This window comes from Ranitomeya imitator, chromosome 1, assembly GCF_032444005.1.
Source record: "Ranitomeya imitator isolate aRanImi1 chromosome 1, aRanImi1.pri, whole genome shotgun sequence".
In the NCBI taxonomy this organism is placed as follows: domain Eukaryota; kingdom Metazoa; phylum Chordata; class Amphibia; order Anura; family Dendrobatidae; genus Ranitomeya; species Ranitomeya imitator.
The window spans coordinates 22,976,851-22,994,383 of record NC_091282.1 but is presented as its reverse complement, the minus strand read 5'-3'; the positions used below and the strand labels follow the sequence as shown (position 1 = coordinate 22,994,383).

The 17,533-nt window shown below is 45.1% G+C and overlaps 1 protein-coding gene across 1 annotated transcript in view; it reads right to left on the bottom strand.

The window, feature by feature from the left end:
• LOC138658168 (zinc finger protein 850-like) overlaps positions 1–17,533 on the bottom strand; it is a 111,158-nt gene that overhangs the window by 9,239 nt on the left and 84,386 nt on the right. Inside the window, exons 9-12 of the mRNA XM_069745846.1 lie at positions 1,275–1,377; positions 370–546; positions 163–286; positions 21–82 (exon numbers count right to left, since the gene is read on the bottom strand). Coding sequence (XP_069601947.1) covers positions 21–82; positions 163–286; positions 370–546; positions 1,275–1,377 — 466 coding nt within the window. The remainder of the gene's footprint in view (positions 1–20; positions 83–162; positions 287–369; positions 547–1,274; positions 1,378–17,533) is intronic.

The window sequence follows — 17,533 nt, the reverse complement described above, 5'->3', positions numbered from 1 at the left end:
ATAGGGAGATCTCCACCTACCTGATGGTCCTGTGGAGGAGGAGGAGGACATCTCTCTGGGGTTGTCCTCTTACTGGAGAGAACTGAGGAGACACAGACCGGACTGACATCATTATTACATACAGAGAATTATAGGCCGTGTGTATTCAGTCCTGTCTATTACCTGGTGATGTGCGGGGTCGGTGCTCCTCCATCATCACCTCCTGGTACCGATCCTTGTGTCCTTCTAGATACTCCCACTCCTCCATGGAGAAATAGACAGTGACATCCTGACACCTTATAGGAACCTGACACACACAATGATACCGTCATCACCCAGAATCCTCCAGTGCTGTCCTGTATAATGTCCCAGCATTCCCAGCAGTGTCACCTCTCCAGTCAGCAGCTCAATCATCTTGTTGGTGAGTTCTAGGAGCTTCTGGTCGTTGATGTCCTCATGTATCCGGGGGTGAGGTGGAGGCTCCAGGATTGGGCTCAGGGTTCCTCCCCGTCCTTCAGATACAGGGGCTTTACAGTGATCACTACAGGTCTTCACTACTGTGTAACCCTGAGTGTTGAGACATTAATAATATCACTACAGACATCTCCAGAGTCCATCACCTCTCTGGTCATATCCCCTGTTATTCCCATAGATAATGAGGTCATGTGATGGCATCAGAACCTCTCACCTCTCCGGTCATATCCCCTGTTATTCCCATAGATAATGAGGTCATGTGATGACATCAGAGCCTCTCACCTCTCTGGTCATATCCCCAGTTATTCCCATAGATAATGAGGTCATGTGATGAAATCAGAACCTCTCAGCTCTCCGGTCATATCCCCTGTTATTCCCATAGATAATGACGTCATGTGTTGACATCAGAACCTCTCACTTCTCCGGTCATATCCCCTGTTATTCCCATAGATAATGAGGTCATGTGATGAAATCAGAACCTCTCACCTCTCCGGTCATATCCCCTGTTATTCCCATAGATAATGAGGTCATGTGATGAAATCAGAACCTCTCACCTCTCCGGTCATATCCCCTGTTATTCCCATAGATAATGACGTCATGTGTTGACATCAGAACCTCTCACCTCTCCGGTCATATCCCCGTTATTCCCATAGATAATGACATCATGTGATGACATCAGAGCCTCTCACCTCTCTGGTCATATCTCGTTATTCTCATAGATAATGAGGTTATGTGATGACATCAGAGCCTCTCAATTCTCTGGTCATATCTCGTTATTCTCATAGATAATGAGGTTATGTGATGACATCACAGCCTCTCACCTCTCTAGTAAGATGGAAAATTATCTCTAGAGTGAGTTTTAATATCTTCTCCACCATCTTTTCTCTGTCCTTATTCATCCTTGATGAGTCAATCAGGAAAAATCTATTTAAAAAAAAAAAAAGTTGATGAGATGATGCTATTTGAAAAAAAAAAATAGAAGAAAAATGAAAAACACAAATTGCCTGTAGATAATAGGGGGAGATGTTTAAGTGAATATACAAAGTGTAGATGTTGTATTCTCTCAGTGTGACCTGAGGAGATGAATAATTTGTCAGGGCAGCTCCTTCATGTGTGAGATAAAAGCTGTGCCAAATGATGTCACGAGTTCACATGACAGCTACAGCCAATCAACCGTATTGATTACATGACTAACATAATGAATTTACAACCACCATTTGCTCTTGCAAATTATGTAAATTAAGACTGAAAATTACCACAGGTAATCAGTGTGGAAATGCTGGGGGATTAACAAATGTTTCACAAAACAATTATATAGTCACAAAGGCAGAAATTTATAAAATGGACATCTGTACTGTTTTTGGTAGAATTATTAATCTGCTAGTCTCTGATGCTTGATAAAATATGTCATCCATAGATTTACACCGCAAATGTGATGACAGAACTCCAAGAGACCGGGAATTTTGACATCTTGAGAAACAAAGATTCCTGCTTATTTGCTTGTTTATTAATACATGTTTAACTTATATACATGACCAAAGTTTGATCAGTTTAGGTAAAAATAAAGGCGGTCACTGAAACTTCCCCCAGAGTCATACTTACCTGAAACTTAAAGTGGTTGTCCACTAGTAGGACAATACCTTCTCATTCTACGCGCTTGGCCCCGATAAAATAAAAAAAGCTTATACTCGCCTCCCGTGCTGGTGCCATTCCTGAGGTATCATCACTCTCCTGTTGTGAATTCTGTGGCAGAGCTCCCTCCTGTGGTCACAAGTGGTACTTCGGCTGGTTCTCTCTGTGAGCTTCCGTTGGTGGAGGAAAGTGGTACTGCGGCTTCTGAGTTTCCTCCCTCAGGTGATGTGGTGAAGTCGTTAGGTGCTGCTCTATTTAACTCCACCTAGTGCTTTGATCCTGGCCTCCAGTCAATGTTCTAGTATTGGACCTGTTTCCTCCTGGATCGTTCCTGTGGCCTGCTGCTCTGTATAGCTAAGTTCCTCTTTGCTATTTGTTTGCTGTTTTTTTTCTGTCCAGCTTGTCTATTTGTTTTTCACTGCTTGCTGGAAGCTCTGGGACGCAGAGGGTGTACCTCCGTGCCGTTAGTTCGGTACGGAGGGTCTTTTTGCCCCCTTTGCGTGGTTTTTTTTAGGGTTTTGTGTTGACCGCAAAATTACCTTTCCTATCCTCGCTCTGTTCAGAAAGTTGGGCCTCACTTTGCTAAATCTATTTCATCTCTACGTTTGTCTTTTCATCTTAACTCACAGTCATTATATGTGGGGGCTGCCTTTTCCTTTGGGGTATTTCTCTGAGGCAAGGTAGGCTTATTTTCTATCTTCAGGCTAGCTAGTTTCTCAGGCCGTGCCGAGTTGCATAGGGAGCGTTAGGCGCAATCCACGGCTGCCTTTAGTGTGGTTGGAGAGGATTAGGGATTGCGGTCAACAGAGTTCCCACGTCTCAGAGCTCGTTCTTGTTTTTTGGGTTATTGCCAGGTCACTGTATGTGCGCTGACCTCTATGTCCATTGTGGTACTGAATTACCTTTCATAACAGTACTGGAGGCCAAAAGTACTAATGATTCTCAATAGAGGGAAAAAAGAAGTTCTGAGACCATTTTTTTTTCTCTGCTCTGTGTTTTGCCTTTTTTTTTCCCCTAGACATTTGGGTGGTTCAGGACACAGGTGTAGCAATGGACATTAAAGGTCTGTCTTCATGTGTGGATCAGCTCACGGCAAGAGTACAAAGTATTCAAGACTTTGTGGTTCAGAATTCTATGTTAGAACCGAGAATTCCTATTCCTGATTTGTTTTTTGGAGATAGAACTAAATTTCTGAGTTTCAAAAATAATTGTAAACTATTTCTGGCTTTGAAACCTCGCTCCTCTGGTGACCCAGTTCAACAAGTTAGGATCGTTATTTATTTTTTGCGTGGCGACCCTCAGGACTGGGCATTTTCTCTTGCGTCAGGAGATCCTGCATTAAGTAATATCGATGCATTTTTCCTGGCGCTCGGATTGCTGTACGATGAGCCTAATTCTGTGGATCAGGCAGAGAAGAATTTGCTGGCTCTGTGTCAGGGTCAGGATGAAATAGAGGTATATTGTCAGAAATTTAGAAAGTGGTCCGTACTCACTCAGTGGAATGAAGGTGCGCTCGCAGCTATTTTCAGAAAAGATCTCTCTGAAGCCCTTAACCCCTTTACCCCCAAGGGTGGTTTGCACGTTAATGACCGGGCCAATTTTTACAATTCTGACCACTGTCCCTTTATGAGGTTATAACTCTGGAACGCTTCAATGGATCCTGGTGATTCTGACATTGTTTTCTCGTGACATATTGTACTTCATGACAATGGTAAAAATTATTTGATAGTACCTGCGTTTATTTGTGAAAAAAACGGAAATTTGGCGAAAATTATGAAAATTTCGCAATTTTCCAACTTTGAATTTTTATGCAATTAAATCACAGAGATATGTCACACAAAATACTTAATAAGTAACATTTCCCACATGTCTACTTTACATCAGCACAATTTTGGAACCAAAATTTTTTTTTGTTAGGGAGTTATAAGGGTTAAAAGTTGACCAGCAATTTCTCATTTCTACAACACCATTTTATTTTAGGGACCACATCTCATTTGAAGTCATTTTGAGGGGTCTATATGATAGAAAATACCCAAGTGTGACACCATTCTAAAAACTACACCCCTCAAGGTGCTCAAAACCATATTCAAGAAGTTTATTAACCCTTCTGGTGCTTCACAGGAATTTTTTGAATGTTTAAATAAAAATGAACATTTAACTTTTTTTCACAAAAAATGTAATTCAGCTCCAATTTGTTTTATTTTACCAAGGGTAACAGGAGAAAATGGACCCCAAACATTGTTGTACAATTTGTCCTGAGTATGCCAATACCCCACATGTGGGGGTAAACCACTGTTTGGGCGCATGGCAGAGCTCGGAAGCGAAGGAGCGCCATTTGACTTTTCAATGCAAAATTGACTGGAATTGAGATGGGACGCCATGTTTCGTTTGGAGAGCCCCTGATGTGGCTAAACATTGAAACCCCCCACAAGTGACACCATTTTGGAAAGTAGACCCCCTAAGGAACTTATCTAGAGGTGTGGTGAGCACTTTGACCCAACAAGTGCTTCACAGAAGTTTATAATGTAGAACCGTAAAAATAAAAAATCATATTTTTTCACAAAAATTATCTTTTCGCCCCCAATTTTTTATTTTCCCAAGGGTAAGAGAAGAAATTGGACCCCAAAAGTTGTTGTACAATTTGTCCTGAGTACGCTGATAGCCCATATGTGGGGGTAAACCACTGTTTGGGCGGATGGGAGAGCTCGGAAGGGAAGGAGCGCCGTTTGACTTTTCAATGCAAAATTGACAGGAATTGAGATGGGACGTCATGTTGCGTTTGAAGAGCCACTGATGTGCCTAAACATTGAAACCCCCCACAAGTGACACCATTTTGGAAAGTAGACCCCCTAAGGAACTTATCTAGAGGTGTGGTGAGCACTTTGACCCACCAAGTGCTTCACAGAAGTTTATAATGTAGAACCGTAAAAATAAAAAATCATATTTTTTCACAAAAATTATCTTTTTGCCCCCAATTTTTTATTTTCCCAAGGGTAAGAGAAGAAATTGGACCCCAAAAGTTGTTGTACAATTTGTCCTGAGTACGCGGATACCCCATATGTGGGGGTAAACCACTGTTTGGGTGGATGGGAGAGCTCGGAAGGGAAGGAGCGCCGTTTGACTTTTCAAAGCTAAATTGACAGGAATTGAGATGGGACGCCATGTTGCGTTTGAAGAGCCACTGATGTGCCTAAACATTGAAACCCCCCACAAATGACACCATTTTGGAAAGTAGACCCCCTAAGGAACTTATCTAGAGGTGTGGTGAGCACTTTGACCCACCAAGTGCTTCACAGAAGTTTATAATGCAGAGCCGTAAAAATAAAACAAAATTTTTTTCCCACAAAAATTATTTTTTTAGCCCCCAGTTTTGTATTTTCCTGAGGGTAACAGGAGAAATTGGACCCCAAAATTTGTTGCCCAATTTGTCCTGAGTGCGATGATACACCATATGTGGGGGGAACCACTGTTTGGGCACATGGGAGGGCTCAGAAGGGAAGGAGTGCCATTTGAATGCAGACTTAGATGGAATGGTCTGCAGGTGTCACATTGCGTTTGCAGAGCCCCTAATGTACCTAAACAGTAGAAACCCCCCACAAGTGACACCATTTTGGAAAGTAGACCCCCTTAGGAACTTATCTAGATGTGTGCTGAGCGCTTTGACCCACCAAGGGCTTCACAGAAGTTTATAATGGAGAGCCGTAAAAATAAAAAAAAAATTTTTTCCCACAAAAATTATTTTTTAGCCCCCAGTTTTGTATTTTCCCGAGGGTAAAAGGAGAAATTCGACCCCACAATTTGTTGTCCAATTTGTCCTGAGTGCGCTGATACCCCATATGTGGGGGGGAACCACTGTTTGGGCGCATGGGAGGGCTCGGAAGGGAAGGAGCTCCATTTGGAATGAGGACTTAGATGGAATGGTCTGCAGGTGTCACATTGCATTTGCAGAGCCCCTAATGTACCTAAACAGTAGAAACCTCCCACAAGTGACACCATTTTGGAAACTAGACCCCCTAAGGAACTCATCTAGATGTGTTGTGATATCTTTGAACCCCCAAGTGTTTCACTACAGTTTGTAACGCAGAGCCGTGAAAATTAAAAAAAAAAATCTTTCCCCCCAAAATTATTTTTTAGCCCCCAGTTTTGTATTTTCCCGAGGGTAAGAGGAGAAATTCGACCCCAAAAGTTGTTGTCCAATTTGTCCTGAGTACGCTGATACCCCGTATGTTGGGGGAAACCAACGTTTGAGCGCATGGCAGAGCTCGGAAGGGAAGGAGCGCCATTTGGAATGCAGACTTAGATGGAATGGTCTGCAGACGTCACATTGCGTTTGCAGAACCCCTAATGTACCTAAACAGTAGAAACCCCCCACAAGTGACCCCATATTGGAAACTAGACCCCCCAGGGAACTAATCTAGATGTGTTGTGAGAACTTTGAACCCCCAAGTGTTTCACTACAGTTTATAACGCAGAGCCGTGAAAATAAAAAATCTTTTTTTTCCCCACAAAAAATATGTTTTAGCCCCGAGTTTTGTATTTTCCCAAGGGTAGCAGGAGAAATTGGACCCCAAAAGTTGTTGTCCTATTTGTCCTGAGTACGCTGATACCCCATATGTTGGGGTAAACCCCTGTTTGGGCACACGGGAGAGCTCGGAAGGGAAGAAGCACTGTTTTACTTTTTCAACGCAGAATTGGCTGGAATTGAGATCGGACGCCATGTCGCGTTTGGAGAGCCCCTGATGTGCCTAAACAGTGGAAACCCCCCAATTATAACTGAAACCCTAATCCAAACACATCCCTAACCCTAATCCCAACAGTAACCCTAACAACACCTCTAACCCTGACACACCCCTAACCCTAATCCCAACCCTATTCCCAACCGTAAATGTAATCTAAACCCTAACTGTAACTTTAGCCCCAACCCAAACTGTAGCCCTAGCCCTAACCCTAGCCCTAACCCTAATCCTAACCCTAGCCCTAACCCTAGCCCTAACCCTAGCCCTAACCCTAGCCCTAACCCTAGCCCTAACCCTAGCCCTAACCCTAACCCTAGCCCTAGCCCTAACCCTAACCCTAGCCCTAACCCTAGCCCTAACCCTAGCCCTAGCCCTAACCCTAGCCCTAACTCTAACCCTAGCCCTAATGGGAAAATGGAAATAAATACATTTTTTTAATTTTTCCCTAACTAAGGGGGTGATGAAGGGGGGTTTGATTTACTTTTATAGCGGGTTTTTTAGCGGATTTTTATGATTGGCAGCCGTCACACACTGAAAGACGCTTTTTATTGCAAAAAATATTTTTTGCGTTACCACATTTTGAGAGCTATAATTTTTCTATATTCTGGTCCACAGAGTCATGTGAGGTCTTGGTTTTTGCGGGACGAGTTGATGTTTTTATTGGTAACATTTTCGGGCACGTGACATTTTTTGATCGCTTTTTATTCCGATTTTTGTGAGGCAGAATGACCAAAAACCAGCTATTCATGAATTTCTTTTGGGGGAGGCGTTTATACCGTTCCGCGTTTGGTAAAATTGATGAAGCAGTTTTATTCTTCGGGTCAGTACGATTACAGCGACACCTCATTTATATCATTTTTTTATGTTTTGGCGCTTTTATACGATAAAAACTATTTTATAGAAAAAATAATTATTTTTGCATCGCTTTATTCTCAGGGCTATAACTTTTTTATTTTTTTGCTGATGATGCTGTATGGCGGCTCGTTTTTTGCGGGACAAGATGACGTTTTCAGCGGTACCATGGTTAGTTATATCTGTCTTTTTGATCGCGTGTTATTCCACTTTTTGTTCGGCGGTATGATAATAAAGCGTTGTTTTTTGCCTCGTTTTTTTTTTTTTTTTTCTTACGGTGTTTACTGAAGGGGTTAACTAGTGGGCCAGTTTTATAGGTCGGGCCGTTACGGACGCGGCGATACTAAATATGTGTACTTTTATTGTTTTTTTTTTTTTATTTAGATAAAGAAATGTATTTATGGGAATAATATTTTTATTTTTTTTTCATTATTTTGGAATATTTTTTTTAATTTTTTTTTACACATTTGAAATTTTTTTTTTTTACTTTTTTACTTTGTCCCAGGGGGGGACATCACAGATCAGTGATCTGACAGTTTGCACAGCACTCTGTCAGATCACTGATCTGATAGGAGTGCAGGCTGCTTCACAGTGCCTGCTCTGAGCAGGCTCTGTGAAGCCACCTCCCTCCCTGCAGGACCCGGATCCGCGGCCATCTTGGATCCGGGGCTGGAGGGAGCAGGGAGGGAGGTGAGACCCTCGCAGCAACGCGATCACATCGCGTTGCTGCGGGGGGCTCAGGGAAGCCCGCAGGGAGCCCCCTCCCTGCGCGGTGCTTCCCTGTACCGCCGGCACATCGCGATCATCTTTGATCGCGGTGTGCCGGGGGTTAATGTGCCGGGGGCGGTCCGTGACCGCTCCTGGCACATAGTGCCGGATGTCAGCTGCGATAAACAGCTGACACCCGGCCGCGATCGGCGGCGCTCCCCCCGTGAGCGCTGCCGATCGCATATGACGTACTATTGCGTCCTTGGGAAGAAAAGCCCACCCCACATGGACGCAATAGTACGTCTAATGGCAGAAAGGGGTTAAGGATGTCATGGTGGGATTTCCTATGCCTGCTGGTCTGAATGAGTCTATGTCTTTGGCCATTCAGATTGGTCGACGCTTGCGCGAGCGTAAATCTGTGCACCATTTGGCGGTATTACCTGAGCTTAAACCTGAGCCTATGCAGTGCGATAGGACTTTGACCAGAGTTGAACGGCAAGAACACAGACGTCTGAATGGGCTGTGTTTCTACTGTGGTGATTCCACTCATGCTATCTCTGATTGTCCTAAGCGCACTAAGCGGTTCGCTAGGTCTGCCACCATTGGTATGGTACAGTCAAAATTTCTTCTGTCTGTTACCTTGATCTGCTCTTTGTCATCGTATTCTGTCATGGCATTTGTGGACTCAGGCGCTGCTCTGAATTTGATGGACTTGGAGTATGCTAGGCGTTGTGGGTTTTTCTTGGAGCCCTTGCAGTGTCCTATTCCATTGAGAGGAATTGATGCTACGCCTTTGGCCAAGAATAAGCCTCAGTACTGGACCCAGCTGACCATGTGCATGGCTCCTGCACATCAGGAGGTTATTCGCTTTCTGGTGTTGCATAATCTGCATGATGTGGTCGTGTTGGGGTTGCCATGGCTACAAGTCCATAATCCAGTATTAGATTGGAAATCCATGTTTGTGTCCAGCTGGGGTTGTCAGGGGGTACATGGTGATGTCCCATTTCTGACTATTTCGTCATCCACCCCTTCTGAGGTTCCTGAGTTCTTGTCTGAGTTCCTTAGAAAATGTCTAAGGTCAGGAAACAAAAGATCATCAAACAATGCAAAGCACATTTGGCAGAGGTCTAGGAGAAACAGACCCAGTTAAGTAACCTGGCAATTACCTGGGACAATGAATACCTGGAGACAGCCAATGTCTCCCAGTCTCAGGTTGGATGGCTGAGTTGTCAAATCAACACACCGACAGCTCAGCTCTCCCCTGCACCAGATTGGGTGGCTGAGCTGTCAGTAACTGCATCCCAGTCACATTAAGGGGTAGTACTGTGACAGTACCCCCTCTTCTAGGGGGGCCAACGGACCCCAGGCTTCCCAGGAAATTTTAGATGGAAAACCCTGACTATCCGTTCGGCCTTCATATCTCGAGCTGGGACCCAGGATCTCTCCTTTAGCCATATCCCCTCCAGTGGATGAGGTATCGGCGGGAATTATGAACCCTATGAGAATCCACAACATTCTAAAACTTCATACTCCAAGCCACCGCCGACTGAAACTGGTGGAGGCAGAGATGAGAGAGAGACAATGCCGAAGAGACAAACAACTCCTTTAATAGGGATTTATCAAACACATTAGGGATGTGCAGGGATGGAGGAAGCTTTAAGCTGAATGCCACCAGATTGACCACCGCTAGGATCTCATATGCCCAATAATCTTTGGACATAACCTTGCCAATGGCACTTTAAGTTTAATGTTCCTAGATGACAACCAAACCTTATCCTTAATCTTAAACACAGGACCCACTGAACGTCATCTATCAGCCTTCATGCACAAAGAATTTGGACTCAGAAGTAGCAGAAGGAGCCAACGACTGGACATTACAGATATCCTTTTCCAATTCTGAGGCTACCATGGAAACCACAATATCTTGAGGAATACTGGATGTTCTGGAGGAGAAACTGAATTGAGACTACGAGATAATGCATCAGCTTTCACATTATTAGACTCTGGCCTGAATGTAATAAAAAAATTAAATGTAGAGAAAAACCAAGGACCATCTGGCCTGTCTCAGAGTTCACCTTGTAGCTGATTCAATGTAAGCTAGATTCCTGTGATCAGCGATCACAGTAACTGGATGAGCCACCCCCTCAAAAAAATGCCTCCATTCCTCAAACGCAAATTTAACAGCAAGAAACCCATGATTCCCAACATCATAATTTCTTTCCGCAGACGAATAGTTTTTAGAAAAAAAGCACATGGACACCAGTTAGTCAGGGTTTTGGGCCCCTGTGATAAAACTGCCCCTATTCCGACCTTCAAAGAAGCATCTACCTCCACAATGAATGGTTCTTGAAGATTGGGTTGGATTACAACTGGAGAAGACTTAAAACACTCAACAGTCCGCAGTGAGCCGGTCACACTGTATAGGTTCAGCGTCCTAGTTGCAAGTGTAGGACCTGCATGACATCACGGCACGTGACTGTAGTAGGTACAGGGCGTAATGAAAACCAAACAAACTTCTGATGCGTTTAGAAAACAGCAGTTTCCTTCTTCAGGTCGTACACTTGCAACTGGGATGCTGAACCTATACAGTGTGACCGGCTCACCGCGAACTGCAGTAATGAGGCTTGCGTAGCTGCTGTCACAGGCCGGGACAGCGCTCCCATCCATCAGTCCTATTGTGATTACAACAGCACTCCCATCTAACAGTCCTATTGTGACTGCAACTTACCCGCATCTACAGGATTACCGTACCAAGAACACAGAGGGGATACCCCCACACCACCTCAAACAGGTACTGTTCCTCCACTATGTTTTAACTGACTCGTGGGTATGTGGTTTTAATTAACCCTAACCCCTGTCTCTGCGTTCAGTTATCCACAATAACGCCTACACCAGTGTTCCTATGAACTAAACTCTATATGCCAACTGCGTTTTGTATGGGACACTAATTCTAACTAACTTTTGTCTATGCTAGTGGCCTGCTTGTTACTGTTTAATCAGTCACCATGACAGCACCACGAGAGAGGAGATCCGCCCTTCGGGGACAGGAAACCTACAGACATAAAAGGGCGGCACCTCTCTCCTGCATCAGGTGGTATCTTGTCCCTGACTGTGAGGAACCCCTTCAGACGTACCTCGTGAAGAAAGAAGATGTGCCCAGTCCAGTCAGGCCTGCCCAGGTAGCGGGGGTTCCCTGCCTTGGCCTGTCCGGTGTGGTGGAAGCGCCATACGGCAGGGGTACTGCTTGTGTAGGTGTCACGATAATGTGAATATGCCATGTTTGAGTATCTACCTAGAAATGCCATGGCTTTCCAAATACACGCTGTGGGCCATTCCGACCCCCCTCTTCCCCTTCTTTTCTCTGTGTGTGTAATCCTAAACCCCTCATCCCCCCAAGAATTTATATGGCTTTACCCTGCGCAGTCACACACTGTGAAAATCCCTCATTCCCCCTCCCACCTGGTACTGGTTAAAACTGGTATACAAAGCATGAGCTTCTATTGCTCTTTGAAGTTTATATATATTGGCACCGATCAGGGCTAGAGATATAAGAATTATATATTCCGGATGTCCATCGAGGGATCTATAACTCCCTGAAATCGCTAGAAGCTAAACCCAACAAGTGCAAAGAGTGGGTTTCTCCGTAAGCGGGTCACTTAGAATACTGTGCACAGTTCTGGTCTCCGGTGTATAAGAAAGACATAGCTGAATTGGAGCGGGTGCAGAGAAGAGCGACCAAGGTTATTAGAGGACTGGGGGGTCTGCAATACCAAGATAGGTTATTACACTTGGGGCTATTTAGTTTGGAAAAACGAAGACTAAGGGGTGATCTTATTTTAATGTATAAATATATGAGGGGACAGTACAAAGACCTTTCTGATGATCTTTTTAATCATAGACCTGAAACAGAGACAAGGGGGCATCCTCTGCGTTTGGAGGAAAAAAGGTTTAAGCATAATAACACGCGGATTCTTTACTCTAAGAGCAGTGAGACTATGGAACTCTCTGCCGTATGATGTTGTAATGAGTGATTCATTACTTAAATTTAAGAGGGGACTGGATACCTTTCTGGAAAAGTATAATGTTACAGGGTATATACACTAGATCCCTTGATAGGGCGTTGATCCAGGGAACTAGTCTGATTGCCGTATGTGGAGTCGGGAAGGAATTTTTTTCCCCAATGTGGAGCTTACTCTTTGCCACATGGGGTTTTTTTTGTCTTCCTCTGGATCAACATGTTAGGGCATGTTAGGTTAGGCTATGGGTTGAACTAGATGGACTTATAGTCTTCCTTCAACCTTAATAACTATGTAACTATGTAATTACACCGTGTTTACACTTAAAATAATCCCCCTGATGTGGAGCACATCCTGATCATTGTATCTTTTGTATACGAGATTTATACAGCGAGCTAGGCATAAAAATAGTTACCATAACTCTAAATAAAGGGGAGGTCACCACAGTGAGAGTGCCTGGGTTTTAGACTAGGAAATAAGTGAGTGAAGCAGCAGTCTTCATGGGTCTTTGTCTGGGGTCCTGCTGAGAGAAGGGTGATGCATCTGGATATATGCTCGTCCTTCCCCCCACAGCACATGGTCAGCCATGAGATAAGATGACATAACGAAATGTATGTTTTTTTCAACTTTAATCCCATTTTATTTCTAATTGTATTGTACATACGATAATTGTCTCCTTTATAATATCTTTTTATCCTTCTGTAAACACTGCCTACCTTTTTTGTAGTAAAATATAAAAGTACTAGCTTTGTCTCTCCTTGCTCTATAACGAACTGTCACGTCCTCTGAAGTGAATTACACTACTAATGGGGGGCTCTGAACCTGTTAATAGCTAAGAAATCGGAGCTGGTGGCAGCGGATTTCTCCTGTGCAATTGGGAGGTTTTGTAATGACCGGCGGCGTTGATAATTATTGTTCCTGCCTGAGTGGGAGTAGTTATATTGCCCTCGCTGCAGTGTCCCTATTAGCCAGTATAAAGTAAGGCAGCCTTTCTGGCGACTAGTCATCTTAGGTGCAGTACCCTGTCTGACCTGAGGGTAAGGGGGGCGCCAGAGAGCTGCAAGTTCCAAACCAGAACTGGGAAGTGGGATATAGATAAATCCCCTTCAGAAAGAACCAGGGGCAATCAAACAACCCGAGTTCATGACAAATTGGTGTGAGTGGTGGGGATGATAAAGGTATCCTCCCCGTGAACCATGACAGTAGGTGACAGAAGAGGGAAGTAGCTTTCAGGGGAAGTGCTGACTTCAAGGTGGCCCATGGCTGCAGGTGCTGGTAAGTATAAGCTGCGGGGGAAAGGGGCATCTCCTGAGACTGTGCCAGGCTGGCTGGGCGTTCCGGGGCAGGACGATGTTCCTGACAGCAGGGTCGGCGATGCGCGACAGTCACAACAGCGGTGGGGCCCAGTATGTCTGGTGGCGCGGCTGGCGGTACGCGGCCGGAAGAGGCGGTCCCTGATGACACTGTTGGTGGTGCAGTCTGATGATGTGGCCGGGTATGCGCAGTCCGGGGCGCGAGTGATAATGACGTCTCCCCGTGCGGCCTTGAAACACACGATTCGAAGGCGGTGGACAGTGCAGTTGCCGGGGCTATGGATGTCGAGGGCATGCGTCCGGGCCAATAGGAGGTCCACGTTTCAGCTTGGGGCACGGTCTTAGGGGGACGCCCACCAGCATGCATTGTAGTACTGGACAGACCACTCGGATTTGCCTGCTGGCCCCATGTGGGGGTGGTACCTCGGGGTGTGTTCAGATATTTAAGAGGGCTACAGTAACTGCCAGGTGGTTCTAGACCCATTTTTCAATATGGAGTCACCGGAGCAAGAAGCGCAGCAGCACTCGCCAGAGCAGCAGGAGTTCTCAGAGAAGCTCCACGTCAAAGTCTCCCAGTGATGGTCTAGTGGCAGTAGTCACGCTGGTGGAGCTAAAACCAGTCGAAAGTCTAGATCGAACAAGTCCTCACGCCGTAAAGATGCATCACTGGCTGGAAAGGACCCCCACAAATTACGATACCACTTACTACATGTCACGGGTAAAGGTACCGTCACATTTAGCGACGCTCCAGCGATATAGACAATGATCCAACCTAAACTAGATCGCTGGAGCGTCGCTGTTAGGTCGCTGTAGAGATGTCAAACACAGCAACTCCAGAACGATGCAGGAGCGATCCAGTGACGTACTTATCATTCTCGCTGGTTGTTAGCTCAGTGAAAAAACATTGCAGGCATCGTTGCTTTTGCTGTCAAACATGACGAATCACGCCGCCTGACGACCAAATAAAGTTCTGACCTTCTAGCTCCGACCAGCGATGTCACAGCAGGATCCTGATCGCTGCTGCGTGTCAAACACAACGAGATCGCTATCCAGGACGCTGCAACATCACGGATCGTTGTCGTTCTCGTTGTAAAGTTGCTCAGTGTGAAGGTACCTTAAGTGATCTATGTGAAAGTTCACTTGGTGATGTACTGTTTCCTCTCTCCTTATCAGGGGAGAAAATGTTCCACGAAAGCTAAGCACAGAGAGTGTGCCGTGTGCAGAGTTCCACTTCCGGATGGCCATGAAAGGAGGCTGTGCAGGCCTTGCATACAACATTTAGTAGCGGAGTAGATCCCAGACTTTACTTCCAGCCTGAGGGACAAGGAGATCAGGGGTTCAGTTAAATCCCTATCCGAGGGAATAGGACTTAAGGGGAAAGGACCCAGATCCCTCATCTCAATTTTGGAGTCTGACTCAGGAGAGCGGAGATCAGACTCATCATCCTCATCCTCTTCACCTTTAGAGGCCGAATCAAGTTGTTCCTGTTTCCCACTAGTTAGAGTAAATCGACTGCGGTAAACAGTACAATGGGGATTGAGTAACCCCGGTTGGAATGGTCCATGCAGGACATGATGTTTAAAGGACTAGACCGGAAAGCTCGGAGATCCTTCCCCGTGATCGATAAAATAAGCTCCCTGACTAAACGTGAGTGGAAAAAGCCAGAGAGGAAGGGTTCTCTTCCACCAGCATTTAAGAGAAGATACCCATTCAAGAAGACAGCATCATCCTTGTGGGATAAAGCCCCAAAACTGGACACGGCAGTCACCAAGGCATGTAAAAGAACCTTCCTACCATTTGAGGACTTAGGGAGTTTGAAAGACCAGCTAGACAAAAAGGGCGACGTGTTTCTAAAGGGTTCTTGGGAAAAGTCGATGGGGTCCCTCAGGCCAGCAATTGCTGCCACTTTCACTATACGGTCACTAATGGTATGGCTAGACTGCCTAGAGGAGCAGCTTAAAGACAAGGTCCCTAGGGACGAGATCCTATCCTGCCTTCCTATAATCCAGGAAGCAGTGGCTTTTCTTTCAGATGCATCGGCGGACTCCGTAAAGTTAGCAGCAAGGTCATCGGCCCTTTCCAACGCAGCCTGTAGAGCCTTGTGGCCAAAATGTTGGCCAGAACACATGCAAGCCAGATCGAAGCTATGCGACATTCCATGTGAAGGGGTACATTTCTTTGGCCCAGAACTCGACGAACTGTTGGAAAAGGCGGTCGATAGTAAAAAACGATTCCCTTACCTGGGAAGACCCTCATACAGGCGGGATTTTAATAGAGGGTCAACCAGGGAGAAGACTAGATATGACAGTAATAGGAGGAAAGGTAGAGGGTATATGTTCAATTCCTACCACAATGACTGCCGGACCATTGGGAGGCAGGCTTTTAGCCTTCTATCCTGCCTGGTAAAATATTTCAAACAGACCATGGATTCTCAGCATTGTCAAAACGGGGCTAAAATTTGATTTTCAAAGGACACCTCAGGACAAGTTTCTCCTAACTCCCATCTATTCTTCTTCTACAGAACAATTGGTGCTGGAATCTGAGGTCCAGGAACTTCAACAGAAGGGGGTCCTGGTAAAGGTTCCTGCAGTTCAAAGAGGTAAGAGGTTCTACTCTCTCCTCTTTCTGGTCAAGAAATCAGTTGGCTCCTTTCATACCATCATCAATTTGAAGGGCCTGAATAAATTCTTACTGGTCCAGTCTTTCAAAATGGAGTCTGTGAAAACAGCAGTAAAACTACTGTTCAACAATTGCTGCATGGTAGTCTTAGATCTCAAAGATGCCTATTAACATGTCCCGATACACACAGACCACCAACAGTTTTTAAGAGTAGCAGTTTCAATGGATGGAACAGTAGAACGCTTCCAATTCAGAGCACTCTCCTTTGGGGTTGCTGTGGCCCCCCGTGTTTTCTCTAAAATAATGATCTGGATCTGGATGACCTACTGTATTAATTGTGGGACACTCAGAATCACACTGCAGGGTCCAATTGGGGAAAGTAATATCGGACTTACAGAGATTGGGGTGGATTATTAATTTAAAAAAAAATCTTGATTACAACCCTTAGAGGTGTAGGAGTTCCTGGGTCTCGTCCTATACTCCAGAACGCAGGAATGTCGCCTACCAGAGTCAAAGGTGGACAGTATTCGACGACAGACACTCAGGGTGATTAATTCATCAGTCACTGTAAGAGGGGCAATGTCACTGTTAGGCTCACTCACATCATGTATTCCGGCAGTTCTCTGGGCCCAATATCACACCAGGACTCTGCAGTGGGATGTACTGCACAATGCCCGTCGTCTAGAGGGCCACCTTGAAAGTAGATTTTCCTTGTCCGCTGCTTCTATACAGTCCTTACGTTGGTGGTTACACATACCAAACCTACATAGAGGTGTTCCCTGGATAAATCATATATATATAGTAACTACGGATGGTAGCCCCAGGGGCTGGGGAGCACACATGAGGAGTATGTGGGTCCAGGCGATATGGACACAATCTGAACAAAACTTATCATCCAACTTAAAAGAATTGTTAGCGGTAGAACGGGCTCTAAGTAATTTCCTTATATCTCTACAGGGCTGGCACATCAGGCTATTTTCAGATAACCAGGTAACTGTAACCTACATTAACCATCAAGGGGGAACTCGGTCCAGGACATTAATGGAAGTTGCGGATCGTATCTTTCAGATAGCCGAGGTTCATCTGCTGTCACTTACATCTCTTCATATAAAAGGAAAACACAATATCATGGCGGATTACCTAAGCCGCAACAAACTTAAATAAGGAGATTGGGTGCTAAATCAGGCCGTCTTCAATCAGATTG